The following is a 21,475-nucleotide window of genomic DNA, read 5'->3' as shown; positions in this document are numbered from 1 at the left end:
TGGATTGACTTTTTTGTTTTTAATTAAAGCTTCCATGCTTGCACTCTTCCATTTTTCTGCAGCTGGCCAAGATTTAAGGCCAACAAAAGGCAACTAAATCTACTACATTTTGATCTGAAATTGCCCTTCTGTGCTCATGGGCTTGCGTGCCTCTCTTTCCATTCCAGTGAGCACCATCAGCAGGGAAAAGGAAACAGCTTTTCGCTACCACAGCTTTCCCCAGAAGCCAAGACAGAGCCTTGAGTTTCCTCAGAGGTATGAATGAATGGTTGGCACCCATCGTTACATCCATGACAGCCTTAACACTCGGGTGTTCATCTTCAGCAAGACGAAATGGACCTAAGGCCTGGACAGAAGTACAGTAAGAACCGCAAAGCAGACGGGTGCCGCAGCTTACCATGGTTCCTTCACTCTTACTTTGTGCAACTTCTCGCTGCAGCCGAGCCACAGACAGCTTCTCCCTACGGAAAGAAAAGCGTGTGAATAGCATTTCATTTCTCACTGCCGGAGAGGACGCGCCACATCCACGTCACGGCGGCGTTCCTGCACGCCGCTCGGGTAACCCTCCTGGCAGAGCGCTGCCATATTTCTGTGAGGTATTTAACGGCTGTGTTATTGTTTCATTTTGTGGCAGTCTGACAGAACTGACAATAAATCAACAGAATCTCAACATCATTTGCTCCATTCAAACTCCAGAACAGCTCATCACGCTGCTGGTACGGAAGCAGACCGTGCAAATCAGGCCGCGTGATTTGTTTTCCTGCACATCAGCCTCTGCTGCACTGCATTAGCACAAGCTAGAAGACTGTTAAATTATCAGTAAATGTATGCATAAAATTAAAATAAATATGCTCCGTTTCTAAACATACTGTAGATATTTTGCAATTTTATTCTTTTTATTAAGCTTTTTTTTGTACAAGGCCCTTACCCAAATCTTCAACTTGACTCATATAGCAATTCACTTGCTTAATTAAGAATTTGGCAATCACAACACAGGTTCTCCTGAAAAGTTGTAAGAAAGGAATGGAATTATGTTTTTAGTATGTGCAGAAAGGGAGAGGTTTTCACAGTGTATGGACTGGGAGAATATAGCACATACCAAGTCTGTGAACTACAAAACCCAGACCCTGCAAAGCGGCGCAGAACCTGCCGCTGCCGGGGGGAAAGGAGGAGAGGAACTTACTCTGGAAGCTCAGCAAAACAGAAGACACCTTACGGAACAGCTGGGACTTAAGCAACCTCTCACAATTTAAAATGGATTTAAGAAAAACAAAGACACTTTTCCAAGGAGGCTATTTTTAAAGAACACCTATTTTTGAAAGAAAAGCACCCTGCAGGAATGTCAGAGGAATTTATTAGCACATAAAGAATTTATCAGAACACAACAAAACATAAAATTTGGAGATGAATAAATTCGTTACAAATGATGAACAATGGCTTTGAAAACTTCTGGCAACAGGATTTGTAAAATAGAAGATAACCAAGTTGGAAATTTTCCATTTAAATGGAAACTGTACTGCCAGCAGGGTGCCGGCCTGGGAGCACCCAGCTCTGTCCCATGGTGTGGGAAACCCACCAGGAACAAAATCCCCCCTTGTTCAGGAGGTCCCAAATGGTCATCAGAGTAATCGTAGGCATTGGTAATATTGTGATCTGTAAATGTACACAATGATGAAAAAAAATGAATATTGGCAAAAGCTAAACACAACGCAGCCACCACCCTGGGGAAGCTGCATTTGTGTTACTGCAGAATATTTGGATGCTTTTGTGAACATGTGAAAAATGACTGAAAATGGAGGAGCGGCACTAATATAAGAGAGAGCCTTAATGCAAGTATCCTACAAACTGCTTCTAAACCACACGTGTAACCCTCCCTCTGCCCTCCTTGGTCAGTGTCACACTATCACACACTATCACAACTTACAACATTGGTTAAACCTACTTTAAGGATGTAGTTCAGCGGCTAGAAATAGCCAGTTGCCTTTTTGTGCTGGTTCAGTGCCCTAATGTGTTTTAGCAGAAAAAGCTTGCATACCCTTTGAGGGGGAGTTGACTTTTTAATTGCAAAACAAATGCCTGAAGATGTTTTATGAGAAAAGACGTAGGGAAACAAACAAAAAAACAACCCACAAACCAGTCTTCCATGTACTTCCAATCTGCATAGGTTCAGTTATTCCTCCTGAATGAGGACAATGCTTTTCCCTCTCCATTTTACTCCTAACAGAGATTTATTTACACATTTCTGGAATGCTGTAGCTTTTATAAAGCTAAATTCTATTCAAGCTCCATCAGCAAAGAGCTGCTCTTAATGAGATCCAATTTTCACCATTCTTACAGGGGAAGAGTCAGAGGGGGCTTCCTGAACAATTTTCCCAGCAAAGGAGGGCAGAGCCAGGCGTTCCCATACCGTGCCTACAACACTCCTGCTATTGGGAGTGGAATGACACTTCAACAGGAGAAAGCAACAAATAAACCAGATCATCATGTATGGGAAAACCTGCACCAGGGGATGCAGAAGAGCCGTCTGTTGCAGCAGCATCTAAAAATAAGCAAACATAGAGGAAGGCAAGCTCCGTGCTCCCCGTTCAGAGGGGTCCCAGTGCGCTTTCTCCCTTCCTCTGGGCAAAGGATCTGGGCACGGGGCACCAGCCCCAAGCAGATGGTCATCCTCATCTGTGCAGGGCATGCCGTGTGCCCCCAGAGCACGGTAATCCCTTGGGTAACTCCATCCAGTTTGGTTTGGGACGCGTCTGGCCCATCGCCCACTGTGAGCTGCTCTGTGTAAATGTGCCCACATTACCTCTGTAAATACCCACCAGTACCATGGCTGAGAAATGCGGTCGAAATCCTGCCGTGAGCCAACAGCGTTTAGCAGCAATTTGCAGCGCTGGAAGTTTTCGTGTAAGCTACGGGACACGGGAGAAATGGGACCTTCGTGTGCAAGCACAACCAAATCACCCAGCTCGTCCTCAGCACAGTGAGTTTTCATTTCTTTTTTTTTTTTCTTCCTTTTTTTTAACCAGTGTTACAATTGGATAAGCACTTTTACTATGACTGAGCTGCAAAAATAACAAGCTTTCAGCTACTTTAGCCTTTCAGATGCAAAGAACATTTGACATGCAGCTTCAGCGTTAATCTTGTTTTTTTAATCTTTGCTTCTAAATAGGAAAAAAATCAGTAGCGTTGCTTTGTGGCTATATGGCTTTATTTATTTTTAATCAAGCATGTTTCATCCCTATAGCATGATTAATTAACGAAGTTAATTAGCAACTACAGCCAACCTACAAGAAAACAAAATCCTTCTGAGGGTTTAAAAAACCTAAAACATGTTCATTGAGAAGTTCTCATGTTCACTTTTGAAAAACTACCAAATGATAAAAGGTTTACAAAAGTGTTCTTTGAAAGCACAGTTTATGCTCCTAAGTTTGAATATTTGCATTGTAAGTGGCAAAACTCCCAGCCGAGGCCTTTGCAAAGAGATAATTAAAGGAGCCAAACAAGGATGCAATTATATCCTTTCCAGATGGAAGCAGGCACACAAGTGTTCAGTGTGTGGATGTAAGAAAGATACATTTCAAGTCTCAATATCACCACTAGATTTTGCAGTAGCTTGTTCTAAAAAACAACAGTTTGAGGAAAGCCCATTTAGTCCAAGAAAAACACCAGTGTTTTAAATCATCCTGCACGTGCTAAACTCTCCTCAAGCCGACGTTTCTCCTTCTCTCTTCCCCACCAGCGAGACTCCACCAGCCACCAGACAAAAGCAGTCTCATACCAGCAGTGGCAGCCACCCAGCACAGCTCAGGTTTTCCCTGCAGATCTGTGTCACTTGAACTTCTCGCAGTCCACAGCTATTAAGAAAGTCAAAAAGATGCCATTGCAGACCCCCACCTACCACCTAAATTTGAACAAACGCTGATCCAGTTCCTCATCTGCTAACCGATATCCTCAGATCCACCAAGGCGATGAAAGCAGTACTGGATGCAGGGAAGGCTGCCTTGTTCTTTCAGTTCTTCTTTGCACGTGTTTTACATTGCTGAGACAAACAGAAACCTCTAGCAGCAAAGTTCAACTTCCCAAATGTTAGAGCGAGATTTTCATTCGTATTTTGCAACCTCAGACTCAGCAGCTCGTAGATATATATACAGTGTTGCTTCTGCATCTCACACAGGAAAGGTATTTCTTAAAATAGTTTCTCAATAAAGGCATGAAGTAAAGACTTCATTACGACGTGCTGGATTGGAACTATTTGCCAAGACCTCAGCCCTGCAGACTCAGAGTAGATTTTCAATGCTAGATAATGATTGTACAGTTTTAATGAAGAGAAATAATTTTAGTGTTAACAATGAAAAAGAACAAATCCCAAACTCTAAAAGAATGCAGAATTTCCTTGTGACATCCCCTGAAACTCAAGTTAATGCTTCACTGAATCTCAATTGCTATGATCCACTGAGAACAGGACGGTTACACCAGACCCCAACATTGTTCATCCACACTTTACACATCATCAATGTCACCACACACCAGCACGTATCAGCATCTTGCGTTTTCAACATTAATGAAAATATTTTCACCTTTTCTTATGCCTTATAACTTATTACATTCCTACACCTGGAGTGAATGAGGACAAGATTTAAGAGGTATGGCAGTTCCCAAGTTACTAACTTAATTGCTTCTTTACTCTCCGATTTATTTCTTTCATGACCAGGAAAGTGTTTTCTTCATGTTTTATCCTTTCTCGGAAACTTTCACTCAGCAGCAATTTCCCTTAGAAATGGTCAGTTCTGCACCAGAAAATAAACCCTGGCTTCATCTTTCATCTTACAGCTTTCACCATTTGCAAAGATGGAAAACAATCACTTGACCTGTGGAAAAAGTCAAGCTTGGAAGTGTTGCTCTTACAATTGGTTTTATTTTTAGTGCTTGTGTCCAACCACAGCGACCGTGCTATATTCCAGGGAGCGCTTTGGTGCCTTCTGCAGACCACTTCGGAGCAGAGAAATTAGCAGGAGGTTCCTGCTCTACGCTATGGAGATTCAGAAAGTGAATAAACAGCTCACAATAGGAAAAAATATATTTCACCATGTAAAAGTCAGCAAAATGAGAAAAACTCAGAATGTGAATTTGCAGTGTCCCTACTCATTATGTGCTGAAATGTCACAGAATCACAGAATTGTCTAGGTTGGAAGAGACCTCAAGATCATCGAGTCCAACCTCTGACCTAACACTAACAGTCCCCACTAAATCATATCCCTAAGCTCTACATCTAAATATCTTTTAAAGACCTCCAGGGATGGTGACTCCACCACTTCCCTGGGCAATGTCCTCCCTATTTATCACCTAAAATTCGTTCTTTGTAATTTTCTCCCCCAAGCACCCAGTTGTCATAACCCTGACTTCCCAAGGCACCAGAAACCCCAGCACCAAGCCCACTGAGCTGTGCTCGAGCCCCTCGCCTGCTGTGACCTGACAAGAGACAGCCACAGGTGTTGTGGGGAGCTGCCGTGCCTCCTTCAGTGCTTGGCGATGCCACCACCTTCCTTGCAGCTGAAGATCAGGCACAAAGGGTGTGTTTGGTGTGCTGGAAGTGTCTGCACTGTGCTCTTTTTGAAGCTGGTAGTTTAGAATCACAACAGTTTAGCTAGATCTGGCAATAAAGAGAGTTGTTCTGCAAAGAAATATTAATTGAAAATTTAACGCTGAGCAGAGTATGAGCTTTATTTAATTATTTTTATAATAATTGCAGACTGTGGTTACTACAATAGAAGGAGCAATGCTGTCAAGGAGAAGCAGAATAGATAGGAAGAGCCACCAGCAAGGCACAGGCTCCCAATTATTGCTAATTTATTTCTGAGTAAGAGATAAGCATACTGAAAACATCATTTACATTAAAGCTCTCTTCCACGGGACATGTTCCTGCCAAATCCAGACAAGCCGAACAGGTAGCAACTTACTTGAAGTGCATTTCCTTGGGGATGAGGCAGCGTGCGTTGGGGGAACACAGGATGTACAACTGTGATCTAAAATATCAATCAGCCACCCCCAGGGCTCTCACCGATTTCCAGTAGATTTGAAAGTATGTGAAATCTGAAGCAGCAGGTTCAAAGACCATCTAATTACCTCCAGAAGCATCCACGAGACCACATACAACAAAATCCCATGGGAGACCAGGGGGGTGCCACGGGGCTCAGTCTCACACCTGGGCTAGAAGCGAGAAGCAGCACAAGCAGCAGACACACCTGGAGGAGGCAGAACTGTGATAAGAGCCCAAAGGCTCCCCTTTGCTAGGCGAGGGGGAAAGGAAAGGTTATCAGAAGTCCATGTCGGGTGATGATGAGCTGGTTTTTGTGACAAATTCCTCTCCCAGTCCTGGTCCAGCAACAGAGGCCAGCCGGGTACGGTCACATCACTGGTGCTAAGCTCATGTGTGGGGCTGGCAGCAGAACTATCTTCTCTCACACGCACAATCCTCATTACTTCTACTGCCGTTTATTGCTTTCAACAGGGGAAACCTGGGTGCAAGCTTGCACGCATTAATTATTCACTGTTATCTCAGTCAACATTTCAAACAATTTTTATATTTTTTTTTTATGCTGAGGAAAAAGTCTCCTTCCACTGTGAGCACTGACCCCACAGCATGGCCACCTCCCAAATCCTGTACACGCCTGGGCCAGCAGCATCAGACAGTCAGGGACACCTACACAGGGACTTTAAAGTCCATTTTTTTCTTTCCTTCTCAAGCTTTGGGCTATTTTTTAACTTTGGTATTGTAGAAAAGCCAGCAAGCAAAGGGTAAAAGCTTTTTAAGTAGAAGTCCCTAACGCTCATTAGTAACCTGCTGCTAATGAGAATGACAGCAAATAGAGCCAGCAGCACCTGGTGACTGCCCGGACACACAGACAGCAGCAGCTAGCACAGTCAAAGCAGGTTCTGGATGAAGAAAAGGCGAGCAGGTGACTCCTTCATTGTGGCAAACACATTTACTCATAGAATGAGAGACTGATGTCTGGGTGGCGCGATGCCAAACCAGCAGGGTGATTACACATTACACCAAGTGATCATTCCACAGATCTCCTGGAGCATCTCGCTTGTGACCATCATGTGAGAGAAAATGCATTTGTGTGCGTTTTTTTCAGATGTATTCCTCTGACACCTTCCACCTGGAACCCCAGCCCAAAAGGAGGAGGAAAATGGGGGGGGGGGGGGTGGGAGGGTTCAAAATTTATTTATGAAACACAAAAACCGAGAAAAAAATCCTAATAATTTCTGAAGTACAGAGGCAGTAGTGAGAGATACTTAAAGATTTGTTTTTAAAAGTCAGCTCAAACATAAACCAGTAAACTGCAGCAGGCAAGGGAGTTACAGATGTTCACTTTAATGCACCAGCAAGTGTGATGCTTCAAACACCCAAGTTTCAAGAAAAAATAAACAGCACTACAGTACTGAACCCTGGAATACTTCTAACATACAGTTTTTCACATTACAAGTAAAATATTCCAAGCATTATGAAAAACTCACATTTCTCAAAAAGCATGTGAGGATTTTAGCAGGGCCAGAGTCCGCCCAGATTTGTTCCCCATTTAAACCTGCTGATTTAGTACATCCCACAAACTACTGAAACACACTACTACAAATAAGTCAGCACAGGATCTGTCCCACAGTTACTTTTTTCTTCTAAGAAGCAATACGCTAACCATAAACCTTATCATCTCTCTTCTATAATCCTCGCCACACAATAGATAGCAAAAGCAATTTAACAAAATTCAACAGCGTGGCTACAACTTCGGAATTTCTTGACAGCAGTGATTGATTTATCAATTTTAATGTTACATTAACAGTAACACTCAGATTTAATGCTGTATTATTTCAGCCCATAAGTTGCAATCCAAGAAGCATACAGAGCAAATGTGTATGATTAGGCAAGCTGCCAACTTCTCAAAGACTTATCGTGGAAAAGCTCGGTGTTCGGGCAGATAGGGAAAGAGATGAAAAGGACTAATAGAAGTCAGTTTGGAATATTAATTTAGCCAAAGAAACTTTAAAGTGTAATATAGGACGCAGTTGTGTATAGATCCCCGCACTTCACTTCGAGAATAACTGCTTGTTCTTCTTTCCAGGTGATAGCTTAAATTGTAATGCAAATGAAAGCATCTGTTTAATGCAAGCCCTGAAACACTCTAAAATTGTACTAAAATTCTTCCTGAGACTTCTGTCACAATAGAAGGGCTGCAGTTAGCACTTTTCCATAATAAAAAGAAAACAACGGTGTACATCATCGTCCTGACAGCATGCTCCGAGTGGCTGAGTCATTCTTATAACCTTATCCAGTACAGGGCAGTGTGAAGAGCATGTTTTATGCTACCCCTTCTGCATCGCTAACCCAGCTCATTGTTTTGCAGCAGTTCGTGGTCCAGCAGCTCCATTTCTTTAAATGGGAGGACGAGACAAGAAGACAGGCTGCTAAAAGTCTCCAGTTTTAGCTTTATACCGCAGGCAGGCACAGAGAAGGCGCTGAAAGAGGCACCAGGCCAGAGCTGAGTGCTGCTTTAGCCGCTGCCTTTTACCTCCTTGTATCTTGCATCATTAAGGTACTTTTTGCATCTTGTTTCTCCTTCACACTGCTCCAGGTTTAGACTGAACACACCAGCACCAGCAGGGGACCTGTAGCTGCTTCCCCCCACCTTAACCGCTCCTCTTGGCATGTTTCATCCTGTGAGCACGTACCTTTTTACTTCCCATGTTGCTGACTTTTTAAGTTGGACGAAGCTGCTCTCTAGGTAAGATGGATTCTCAGCTCTCGTGTTTCTGGCTGGGGGACTTGGTAGGACTTGAAGTACTAGATCCTTACAGCATATGGAACTATCTATGTTCCTTCTTTTTACACTTTTTACTGGTGTTGTTTCAAGAATTAAACATTTTGAAGTCTCCCGACACATGAAGAACTCTCCGGATTGTTACACAGACAGAATTGGCTGAGAGACCTGACCCGGTTCAGCCATTCCCAGTAAAAAAAAAAAAAAATAAATAAATAAATAAAATATTTTTTTAAAATAAGCCTGCTCCCAAGAAGACCTTGAAAAAAAGAAAAAGAAAGGAACAAACAATCAAGAAATACATTCTTTCTGCAAAAGACTTGAAAGTTAAGCTAACAAATCCCCCAATCACTGGTGGTTCGTATACTTTTTTTCCTCCGGAGATTTGTCACATGGACATGATGTGCTGTGGAAATTCTTCTGAAAGGATCTGCATTTCCCTAAAGGATTTTTAATGAGAATTTATTGCTCATGAAAGATTCAGGATTGGCAGCACTTCTGTCTTCAGCTAATGATCTTTGTTTATTAACATAAAATGCATCGTGCTCAACAGTACTTTTACTTTCCCAACCACTGCATCAAAGCATGAAAGCATTCTCACTCCTTCCATCCCGTTCCCTGAGGCTCTCTGCGCGGGTGCTAACTGATATTTATATGACAGTCCCGTCGCAGGATGAAGTCAGAACCCTTGTTTCACAGAAGGCTGAAAATAGGGGAAACATTTCTTCATAACCAATACTACTCAGACATACAGCTAACAGCAGCCAAGAGCAGCAGACTGCCATTGCTTCTGGTGTCTGTTCCTTCAATGCAAGCCTTTCATCACTAGCAGATCTTTTTAGTCCTAATCCTAATTGCTCTTAAATTCCACAATTAACATTCGCACAAAATGCTCCTTCCACATGCTTTTAGTGAATTACCAGCTTCTGAAACTTCATTTCATTGAATGTGCAAAAGAGCGATGAAGGCTGTAGACAACTGGGCCTGCAAACCAGAGATCCTATAAACAAACTGCTGAGTCTTCTCTTGTATTTCTATGGAAATCAAATCAAAGGAGTACATACATTTCTTCGGGAAAAAAGGACCAAATGCAAGACTGAAGAAAAATGGGGGTGTAAAGCTAAAAAAAAAAAAAAAAAAAAAAAAAAAAAAAAAAAAAGAATCAAATACACTGGTATGTCAACAAACATCTCTTAGATCCTACTGCTTTCTTCCTAACTCGCTTTCCTTCTGCTATGTCTCAGTGATGCACTCATCTCTCAGGTTGGCTGTGACAATGTTTAGAAAGATTTTCTCCTCATTCTATACAAAATCTTCTCAGTTCCACGCTTACAAATCAAAGAGGATATCTGATTTTGCTTCATTACTGGTTGCCCTATTACCTCCGTTTCCACTCCTTTGTTCCCAGATCATCATAACACATTCCTGGTATTCTTTGTAATCACTTTTTTAGGGTGCTGTACAGTGCGATAGGTTTTTAAACCATCCAGAAAGCCCACAGCATCAGGACTTGTGTTTTTCTTACCAGACTGCACTTACAAACACCATGTCTTTTCTCTCTGAGTGTCATTTATTGCATGCTCTGTAACCTTCCTGCTGTCATTCATGTCCTGTTCCAATTAAGCACTGGAATATACCTTGAAAAAAAAGTCCTTTTTTTTCCCCCTTGATGGACAAGAAATAAAATAAAAGTGATTTCATTCTGTTTGACTCCCTGGATTTTTTTCTTGACTTTTTCCATTTCTGTAGTAGTTCAATGCTTTCAAGTATTCTGCCACACACGCTAGCAAATCTACAATGACCCTCTGCTCAAAGAGAATCAGAGTTGTTCAGAAAAATTCCCTTTCTTTACTCTTTAAACTGCTCTTGTTGCTTCTTGTCATTCCCTTTAGCACCCTCAAGACTACCAATATCCTTTTATTAAGGCTCATGAATAATGCTCAGTCATGCAGGCTGGGGACGGCTCTGTTTCAGGGCCAGAGGCAGCTCACACTTGGATCAGGTCCCTGCAGCAGAGTTCTGTCCCGCATCCCATCTCCGCTTTCCTCTACCAACTCAGCTGAGAGAATTTCTTCTCACATCATTCTACAGGAAAACAAACTGAATAGTGAGATGCTCTGCAGATCTGTGGGTGCAGCAGGACAGTAGCACCGCCACCTCCCACGGGTATTAACTGCGTGCATCAACACCCAGCACTGGGCACTTCAATTGCAGAGCAGTACTGCCAAGTGCTTCGTACCCAGGAAGCAATCAGAATAGGTCAAAATATACACCGAACCATCAGGTACATATTAATACTTTCTGTATGAGGGAAAACATACATGTGTAAGCCACACATTTCCTGTATTTGTGCCTCCGAATTTCCATTCTGGGATACCGTGCACAGAAACCCCACACAGAAGTCTGTGGGTGCCCAACAAGTAAAAGGCAAAGTGAGAGCAGGTAAACAAAACTAACCATACAAGACAGGTAACAGTTTCCTAAATGTACTTTGAAGAAAGGACCGATAAAAGAAACAAAAAGGGCTACTAAAAGGACAGAAATACAGTTTGCAGCACAGAATTTAGTAATTGATCAATACTGAGTACATATGCTGGAAGATGAGCAATACCTGTAATTCTTGCAACACTGCCATGAAATCAGCTACTCCGTTTTACATGTGTATATCCTTGATCTCCATTATTCAAAGCTCTTGTGCACCTATTCAATCACATTAGCTTACACTGTGGCAGTGAAAAATAAACCAATTATGAAAATAATTTCAGATGACCATCCATTTTTCATAATTCTGGAAGGAAAAAGCCTATTTCATAGTTAAAGGACACATTAGATAGTCTGCCAAGGTCGTCTTTGTACAAAAGATGTGCCTGCAGTACAAGGTAAAGCAGATGATGTGTACTTACAGAGCAACAGGTCGCTTGGTGGCGTGCAACAGTTGGCTCTCGGGCCACCTGCAAACAGCCAGCAGCAAGAGCTGCCTGCTCCTGGCAGACGCCGAGCATCAAGGCAAGCCCCGCAGGGGCCTTCTGCTCGGACTCCCAGCAAGAGAGAGATGAAAGAAACGCATTCTTTCCTACACGCATCCTCAAATGTCGACATAAAAATGGTTTGGATTTACTGATAGACAGTAATCACCACTTAGATTTTAGATTTCAGAAACACGAGTCCCTGTAAACTTCAGCATACCTACCAGTTTTGTGAAGAGGAGAGAAGCAGGGAAGGAAGTAACAGAGAATCCCTTGTTTATTTAAAGAAAAAAAAGTGATAGCATAACAATTTTCTTGGAGAAGTTACAAACTGTTGGACTTCCCCCAGTACTCTCCCAGCTTCAGGAACGTGCTTTGCCATGCCTTAAACAAAATAATGTGGTCTAAACCATGTCTCATTATGCCAGAAATAAAAAAAAAAAAAAAATCAGCATGCTGAAAACCACTTTGAAGTATCCTTCAGTAACCCAATCCATGAATTCATATTTATGCAGCCTCACAGCAATAAAATCAGTTACATGCTAATGATATAATTGTTTCTTCTATCACTCTGCCTACAAAAGACAACTAGATAAAGCCAAAGCCAGTGGCCTCTGGCTGATTATGTGTTTTGACAAATTAGATGATTAACTGGAACCTCAAACTCAAGCTCCGCAATCTCAGTAGACCCAAAAGAGAAGAAAAGACCGGCTTTGAGAAGGACACGGCTCTACAGGGACCCTCGCCCAGACTGAGGAGAGCTCCTCAAAGAGCAGTATTTGCATTGGATCAAACAGTGGCTGGCACGCACACAGGCTAATTTTAATGCAGAAATTACCCGTGTTACTTTAAATAATGGGCACAGCGTTTGGTAATGTATGCAAAATGCTTTCAAACACGGTCAAGTAAAGATAGAGAACCTCACTTCTCAGTGACAGTTCTGCCAGCGTAACACTTAATGACAGTGAAAATTAAATCCAAAGCACATCACGATTATTACTGGAGCAATGGAAGTATTTGTGTGTATTTATGAAGCCGTTTAAACTCACACAGTCAAATCACAGCCTCGGTAATTGTCTGGGGATGATGCAAGAGCTGAACAGCAACTGGCACAAGATCCACCTGCTTCACTCAAGCTGTTTTACTGAGCACACGCAGTTACATGGCGACCAGAACTTGCTTCAATACAGAATCTTTAAAAATTGATCTCTTCATGTTAAATGAAAAACTTTCAGATAAGCACAGGCACATCCTGAGCTGTCCTTTCACCTAGCACAGCTCAACAAGGCTGGGACAAAATTGTAATTTAAAACTTTTCTAATTACTCATGATGCATCGCAAAATTGTAACAAAATTATGAAAATGTGTACTCCTAGCATTTCCTTGTAAATGATACCTGGAGAAAGATTAAAAAAAAAAAAAAAAAAAAGATTTCTGTTTAAAAGCTGAACCAGGGAAGCAAACACCTTCAAGAAACCCCAGACAACTTAAATCCTTTTAGGGCATCATAAAAGATCTTCCCCAAGGACATCAGCAAGCTCTCCTCTGCGAATGAGGACAGCTTCTCAGAGCTCAAATAGCATCAACTTCAATGGAAGTTTAATTTCAGCAAACAAAATAAGTAATTTAAAAGATAAGGGTGAATCACGATGCAGATGTTTAGCGTTCAGGCATTTCCAAACAAACATTAAATGTATATTAACAATGATTTAAATATTAACTGTCTGAAATATTAACATAGAAAGATCTTCAGATGTTCAACTGTCAACCAGATGTTTAGACAAGTCTGCATTTCTCCAGTTTAAGAATAACATTTTAAAGCCAATTTGATATTTGAACAGAACTCCTTGCCATTATTTCACAGCAGAAAAAAATATCTGGTATTTTATCTATGAGGCTGAGTAATAAATTGTGGTCTGAAATGACTTATTACAGGCACTGCCACTAGCCAGATACCTCACCTTTCTAGGAAGCAAAATCCAAACCACGACAAGTGGTCACATAACATCACCTCAAGAATTATCTCATTTACAGAATCAGGAAAACATCGGTCTGAAATCAAGGTATTGATTATTTCAAAATTTAATTCCCCAGGCAAAAGCCGGACTGACAAATAAATCCAGTAAAGGGCATCTGCCTATTACCTAGGTGAGCCTAATCTTGAGCTTAAATTGAACTACACTTAAAGTACTTACATTAGTGAAGAAGACAAACAGCCATATATGAAATTGGTGATCAACTTTGCAGGTTATCTCCATGTCACTACATGGTCGTGCCTTCAGGTTATGAGATCAAGACAGCTGACAGACATCACACATATGGACATCTTGAATATTTGCTGCTTAAACCAAAGGTATGCGTTCACCTGGAGTTCAGAGGATCGGTATGAGGCTGCAGTAAGCAGCTGCTTTCACATCCAGCCCCACCAGTAACTGGCAAACGTCTGTGCAAAAGGCAGCTGAAGCAATCTTCTCAAGAACCAGGGTTCACAAGGAAAATTTTATCAGTGGCTCTTAACAGTGTTTTACAAGAGTGCTAAAAGAACTGAACATCCTCTTCAATACAGAATGCATGCTATTAGTGTTCTGAGTTAGTAAAATGGGCATCAAGAGCTTTTCCAAACTCAGATGATCAATATCTAGGGGATGTTTGCATTCACCTTCCTTTCTTAAAGTCCCCAAAGCAGAACAGAATAGCTTCTCCTGTTTAATCATGCTGCAAAAATAATCATATTTTGATACACTAAGGTTACTTCCATGCTGACATATTTTTCTTAACAAGCTACTGTCTTAATTAGTTTTGTCTGTCATTAAAAGGTTACCTACAGGGCAAGTTAAGGATTTTTTTTTTTTAGTGAAGCAGAAAAACCCATGGTTTTAGATTATTCCTTACTGTAAAAGCAGCAGATGCTCTTTGCTGCACTTCCCATAAAAACATGTTTCATAGTGAAAGCTATTAATATCTAATTTCACGTGGAAGCAAAGTGTTAGGATTTTGTTCTGCACTCTACATCCATATTCATCTCTTCAGAAGCTGGGTCATTGAGGATATGTGGCCAAAACACAATGCTCTTGTGTTGCCCTACAGCCACTGGCTCAGTCTGTGATGTTCAGGTTTCCATCAACACCTCTTACGATGTCCTCTTTGGACACATTCTCACCCTGCATCAATGCAATGGCCCAGTGCACAATGGTTATACAGCTACCTGCTAAATTTAGTTACTGCAGTCAGCTTACTCGTGCTTTTTCCAAATCTCAGATGCAGGAAGAAAGAAATGCTCAAGACACATGAGGTCATGTTACTGTTCAGCAAGCATCTTCCCCCGGTACTGTCTTGTGAAGATGTTATGAAAAACTTTACCTCCTTATAAACAGTGTTTCTACAGTTGTCTATAAAAAACACAGTTTTACTTAAAAATACAAAGCTGTCAACCTCTCAGAAGTGCAAATGACAAAGAGAAAACTATTTTCTAGATAGGTACTAAATAATTCCTATTTTCCCTTATACACAGGTCATGTCTCGTGGCTTTCCCAAAGCCATATTTTCTTTAAAATTAGTGGTATTTTGCAGATCAAAGACTGCAAAACATTTAACAAAGCAACATCAGCCACCAGCCTTTGTAGGAGGAAAATGTTTTTAAGTAAATGCACACAAGGACCTCATAACGCCAATGAGGAACAGCATAAAAAATACCCTAGCAAATTGCACTCATCATACCAAGAAGCGATGTAAGACTTCAGGAAAGGAGCCCACCCCCAATGACACATACTTCACCAGCTGATTTACCCCAGATGAACGCCTAGCTGGATCTTCAAGAGGCAGACCTCCACAGAGCTGGAGCTAGCAGGGTTCAGGAATTGCCAAATGCCAAAATTGGGAAGAAAAAGCTCTTGCTGCCCCGCTGACCCTTTGGATGTTACACAGCCCAGCCCAAAACTTCACATGGAGAGAATAAGAAAAGGTGTCAAATTTACAGAAATTGCTTTAATATTACAGTCTGAGTACTCAAATACTTCTGCCTCAGCCTCTAGGGGAAGCATGGGGTGTATGCTGCTAACTCCATGGCACATCGATGGCTCCCAGAACCAGCCCCGGTGAGCAGGTGGCATGCCTGCAGCCTCACCACGGGGCAAAACCAAGGCTTCATCACCCCCTATTTGCCTTGGGAACCAAGCTCACGCTCAATACTTATTTTTTATACAACATACTGCCATAGTATTTACTGCCTTTTTTATCCTCTTCCATACATACTAAGCACAAAACAGTTTTTATTTTAAACTTCTGAAAGTTGGTAAGCTTTTCTGACAGTTAGGTGTTCTTTTTTTTAAGTTTCATTTTTAAAAGGCATGAAAAATAAATCTAAATCCCAACATCCAACACCAAACAGCAGTGAAAATCAGTGACAGGTCGCTTATTCTCAGAAATAAAGTTGAGCAATTTCAGGACCTTGTCTTTTGAGCATAGATTGCGTTCTGGCATATCAGATGCTGCGGTAATGGGATTTTGTAAATCTGAAACATGTTCGTATTGTGTACATAAAGAAATCTCTTGATATTTTAAATAGTTTAGTGCTTTTTTCATCATATATACCTTCCCATGCCCCCTTGCTTTCAACAGCTAATAACCCATACATCTGATGAAAATTAATTGTCTTGACAGCTTGCATAAAACCTATAAAGGTCCAAAGGAAAAATGCTGTAACAGCAGTTTCTTTCCGTGTAGGACAGTAGCTATGGAAACTATCTTTAGAGGCCAACTGGCCTTCATCCCAGCACAACATTAAAAGAAAAAATCAAAACGCTACTTTCACTGGGATAGCCAGAGGCACCAGTCTTAATTGTCAACCTTTACAACTTGGCTGCATGTTAGCTAAAGCAAAGTATTCATTGATGTTATTGGGAGCACAGCTAGTAGGACGTTATAGTAATATTACAGAGTTAGATAATATACACCTTATGAACTGTGCCTATATTGATAATTATAATGATAACCTGTTACAAAGAACCTGTAAAATGTGGAAAACTAGACAGATACCTCAAATATCTATGTGCACATTATTCAGTTCCTTATATAATATATTGTATTAATTATTATGATATAAATAATTTTGTCTTATCTTTAGGTAGATATTGCGGCCAAAGAAGAAACCTGTAATCTGATTTAACTCTGTCACATTGTATCAGCTGAAACACCTATCTTTTGGAAGGGATTTATCTCATACACCGAGCCTGAACAAAAGCTGCGATTCCTAATACAACCTGACAAAATCATTTTTTATGAATGCTGATAGCTTATGCAAGGTCTTTCCCTCAAACGGTAAGACACAAACAAGGCAGAGATGCACTACTGCAAACGCATGTGGCAACTTCCACCACCAGCCACAAAATTATTCCACAGAGCAGCAGCCACAGGCTGGTAACAGGGCTCCTAAATTTTAGGAAGTACAGTTTTCTTCAAGAATGATATTCAGAAAGTAGTGAAAGATTTTATTCATACATAAACGTACCTGTATGAAAGGAAGCAGCACATATACACCTCAAGTACGCATGCAGAGCTCAGCTCTTCACAGAGCGACACCATTTTGTCCCCCTGCAGTACTCTGTTACAGCAGCGCTTCTGGAAAGCACTTAAGTCTCATCTGAAGCTTCTGCCCACAGCAGTAATTCTCATTTACATGGCTTTTGGGGACCACCCAGGCAGGTCAGAACTACACAGACCTGGTCCGGGTTTAATCAAGGCCCAAGTGCTCCCAGCTGCCAAGCGGCCCTCCCTGAATGCGGGCCTACTGGGGTAAGGAAACACAGCACCTGAAGGACGCTTGAAACACTGGTACTTTAGTGCACCAGCTCATAAAAGAAACAAGTGTATGATTTTGGTTAATATACCAAGAGGCACTAGGCTAACAGCTGGTAGCTGATTATTCAGATAACCAGCTAGCATCCATAAATATGGTTGCATTCAGAAGTACCTACGCCTGTTGGCAGAAGACAACTGAAGGCAGGGAGTAGGCCCGAACTCCAGAACTCCTATCAAACATTAACACTGGATTTAGCTCACAGATTACAATCATGGGGTTCATGAGAGCTCATCAATTTACCTGTTATCCTCAAACAGATTTATCAGTGTAAGATTGCAGTAAAATGAAGCAGAACTATTTATTACACACCTCACACTGAGCTGATCCAACTGCTACTAAACAAGGCAGGTACATTTTAACTCACTTGGATTTCACTCAAAAATAGTTGGGCTGTGCCACCATCATTAAAAAGAGGAGATTAACAGAACTGAAAAGGCAGACAATAGGGCTTAGGTGCCAAAAGCTTGACTTCCTTTTCCATGTTAATCTCTTAAGAGACACCCACGACTGAAAACCTTGTGTTGCTTACCCATCCTTAAGCCTATCACAGCTACACCGCTGCTGAGTGAAGATGTTAAGGAGATTAATCCAGACTCTAATAATATTTATCTAAGTATTGCCATAAATATCTCTTAAAAAAGCCTTTCCATGCCAAGGGAAAGAGAAGCTCACATACTGCTACATCCCAACCTACCCTACTTCCACCCTAGCACAAAACCTAGAATCAGCCAACAAAATACATGCTAAGTACCCAAGTACCTGTTCATTACTCTATGAAGTAAACACATCTGGGAGCACTGCCATCATCTTTTTTATGTTAAGTGTATTCATACTACAGTGATGAGTGACAGCATTAGCTTTTATTAAAAATAATTTAACAACTTATATCAAACAAAGGGACGTTCTTTTTATAAGTATCTCCATCCCAGAAAAATCCCAGTGAAAACAAAGGACTTCTAACAGCTGTTAATAGCACATTTCCTTTCTTTCAGTTTTACAATGTGGTTTCACACTTTGTAACATCTACATCACGAATCTCAAGACCTGACAGACTGTCCTGCTACATTTTTATTCCCTAGTTCTCACGATTTCCTAGTACTACTTTTCAAACTTCACAGAACATACAACTTCAGCTGAGTATTTTCTACCTTTGATTCATTTCTCCAAACCTGCAGTTCTCTTTCTTCTGAACATGATTTCATCATTTTCTTTCAAGAGGAAGTAAACCAAGATCCAACATGGCCATTTTCTTCCTCCTCACCTGAGAAGACGAAGCTTGTCATTTCACCTCCCAAGTAGTCTTCCTCTGCAAGAATGATTATGACTCCACCTCATTTTCAGCAGCCCCTAGGAACCACTTCATTGCCAATGCAAAGAAGGCCAAGACATGCCACATATTGAGTATGGTTCAACTAGTAGCTCTGGACTTCATCCCAAATTAAGAGGAAGATGAGTTTATTGCACTGGTTTGGTCTACATTCCCTATTTATTGCATCTTGCATACTTATTACAGACACAGCTGCCCTTCGGGTTGCAAGTCAGTCGGGTCAGCATCTTACAGAGTGCACTTTGGCTTCTGTATCTGAGTCTAGCAACATATGCTAGAATGCAGACATACACGGTGGATGTAGAGAAGAGGTATGCAGGCAATTAATGTAAAGGAGAAAGAGCAAAACAAACAGCAGAGATCCACTTCTCTTTCCATGGAAAAAAAAAAAAAAAAAAATTGTGCAGATGGCAATGATGTGACAACAAAAACTGGACTGATCATTCTAAGGACATCATCAGGCACCTTCGGAAACAGAGTCACTCAAAAAATTGGTACACACAGTTGGTCACAAGAAGTTTTCTTATTAGCAAATATACAATGGGATAAAGATTTTAGCTTCCTGTAGTGGATTAGAGCAACAACATGGGCAAAATCTTGGCACAGAGAAGAACTGTAAAGCCTTAAGGATCCAAGTGAATGTAATGAGAGAACAGCTGCATTGTCTATTTAGAACAACACAGGCCACAAGGAGCCAGGAGCCTATTTAAAGGGGGTTATACACAATGCAAGGAAAGTTATTAGAAAATGGAACAAAGATGTATATGGAAAGCAACTGGTAAATGTTTGGCTCAGAGCCTCAGATTTAAGGGAGATCCTAAGAAGGGAGATGTGAAAAAACAAGAAGAAATACTTTTATTTTTCCCAATATACAGCAGCAGTGAAAGTTTTGTTTCTGTGATATATCAAACTTTTTTCCATACCTTGTTCTTTTCCCCTCCTGATCTTACTTTCATTCTGATTACTCTGAGGAATAATTTATGTTTCAGATGTGAACTGTCAGTGCATACGCCACAGCAAGAGAGGAAGAAGTACTTGACTCTCCTTTATGAGCCATTAGTTTCTGTATTTTAAAGCTTTTCTCCTTTTGAAAAAGGAAAAATCCTATTTTCATTTCAAGGAAAAGTATAGAAGAAAAATCAGTTCTCAAAGAAGTAGAGAACTCCAGGGTCTCTGCCTTTTAGAAGAATTTTGCATATCGACTCTTGCTGGCAGAACACCCAGTCTCTCTCTCTTAATGTTTAAATCATTTGAATATATTAAGAAAAGAAGAAGAATTTCCTTTTTTTATTATTTATTTTTAATTCTATCCACATTAGCTTAGGTCTGTATGCACTATCTAATATCCTAATTCTGTCAATTCTTTGGTCATTCCTAGGAGTTTCCATTACACAATTTAAATGAGGTCTAAATATGACAGAGTTAGAAACAATAAACAGAATTTTGCTGTAGCAATTCCTCTGGACCTTCTTCAAAATGGAAACAAACCTAAAACCTACCAGGCTCCCAGTCGGTTTTCTCAGACAAGTATTATTACAATTGCCTCTCCACTGTCTGACTTCTGAGCAGTGCCAGCTCTGCACCAGCGCTCTGACAATCTCAACTTTATCACAGTGCAGACTCAGTAGGAAGAAGCGGTTCCAACCTCTACAGACACACAAGCCACAAGTAGAAACAATCCCTGCTGCTTGATACCAGTCCCAAGCCAGCTCCGTCCCACCATGTGAATACGTTTTAGCTAAATGAACTGACAGCAACTACCAACCATGATTCTTGAGAATAAGAGCAAATCAAAAGGGATTGGTTTTTTTGTTTGTTTGTTTTAAGTCTTCTACATTTTTTGTGCAGCACATCTTTGCAAGCCTTAATCCTGCAAATACCTCCACAGACACCTGACTTTACACCCAGTCAGGTATCTATTTCAATGCTGTAACTCTGAGGTTAAGCAGGTGGTCAACCAGTTGCAAAATCAGGGTCGTAAATGGAAAATTAATCAGTGTGAGAAGTGTATTTATACACAACACCTGGTTTCGGTGACTCAGTCTCTGCATAAGGGTTCATACACCAGAGTGGCACAGCTCTGCAAGAGCTGGAACCAACCTGACCTGGCCCAGGAGTAGAGAAGTTCACCATGACATAATTACTACAGCAACGGAGGTTCTTTGTTTAAGAAAGAAGGCATCACCAAATATCTATTAAAACATACACTTAGACTTCACTCCAGCAACAAATCCTGTCAGTAATTGAGTGCTGCATGCAATTAATAGCAAAGACACAGACGAGAAAAAGCAGAGGCAGGAATACCTTTGAGGAAACTCTCTAAAAACACCAAGACAAAAAGACCAGACTGAAAATGCCAAGTAATACAACTGATTATATTTGAGCTAAAGGATGTAACACTCCTATCAGAACTATTTAACAATGTGCAGTGAGAGAGGAAACTGTACAAGAGATGCCAAAACCATCCTGAAGTTTTGTTCTTTCCCATTTTCCTGTCAGAGCTCCTCACCCA

General features: G+C 41.0%; 1 protein-coding gene across 16 annotated transcripts in view; it reads right to left on the bottom strand.

The window, feature by feature from the left end:
- NCKAP5 (NCK associated protein 5) overlaps positions 1–21,475 on the bottom strand; it is a 435,525-nt gene that overhangs the window by 212,606 nt on the left and 201,444 nt on the right. For 11 of the 16 annotated variants that reach the window (XM_084524282.1, XM_084524281.1, XM_084524266.1 and 8 more), the window contains one exon: positions 398–457. In XM_084524282.1, coding sequence (XP_084380408.1) covers positions 398–457 — 60 coding nt within the window. Of the gene's footprint in view, positions 1–397; positions 462–928; positions 1,003–17,285; positions 17,394–21,475 lie in introns of those variants that run through there. The other 5 variants (XM_084524270.1, XM_084524275.1, XM_084524271.1 and 2 more) reach the window with 4 other exon arrangements.

Source organism: Aythya ferina (genome assembly GCF_964211825.1).
Source record: "Aythya ferina genome assembly, chromosome: 6".
Lineage (NCBI taxonomy): Eukaryota > Metazoa > Chordata > Aves > Anseriformes > Anatidae > Aythya > Aythya ferina.
This window is presented reverse-complemented; position numbering and strand designations above follow the sequence as displayed.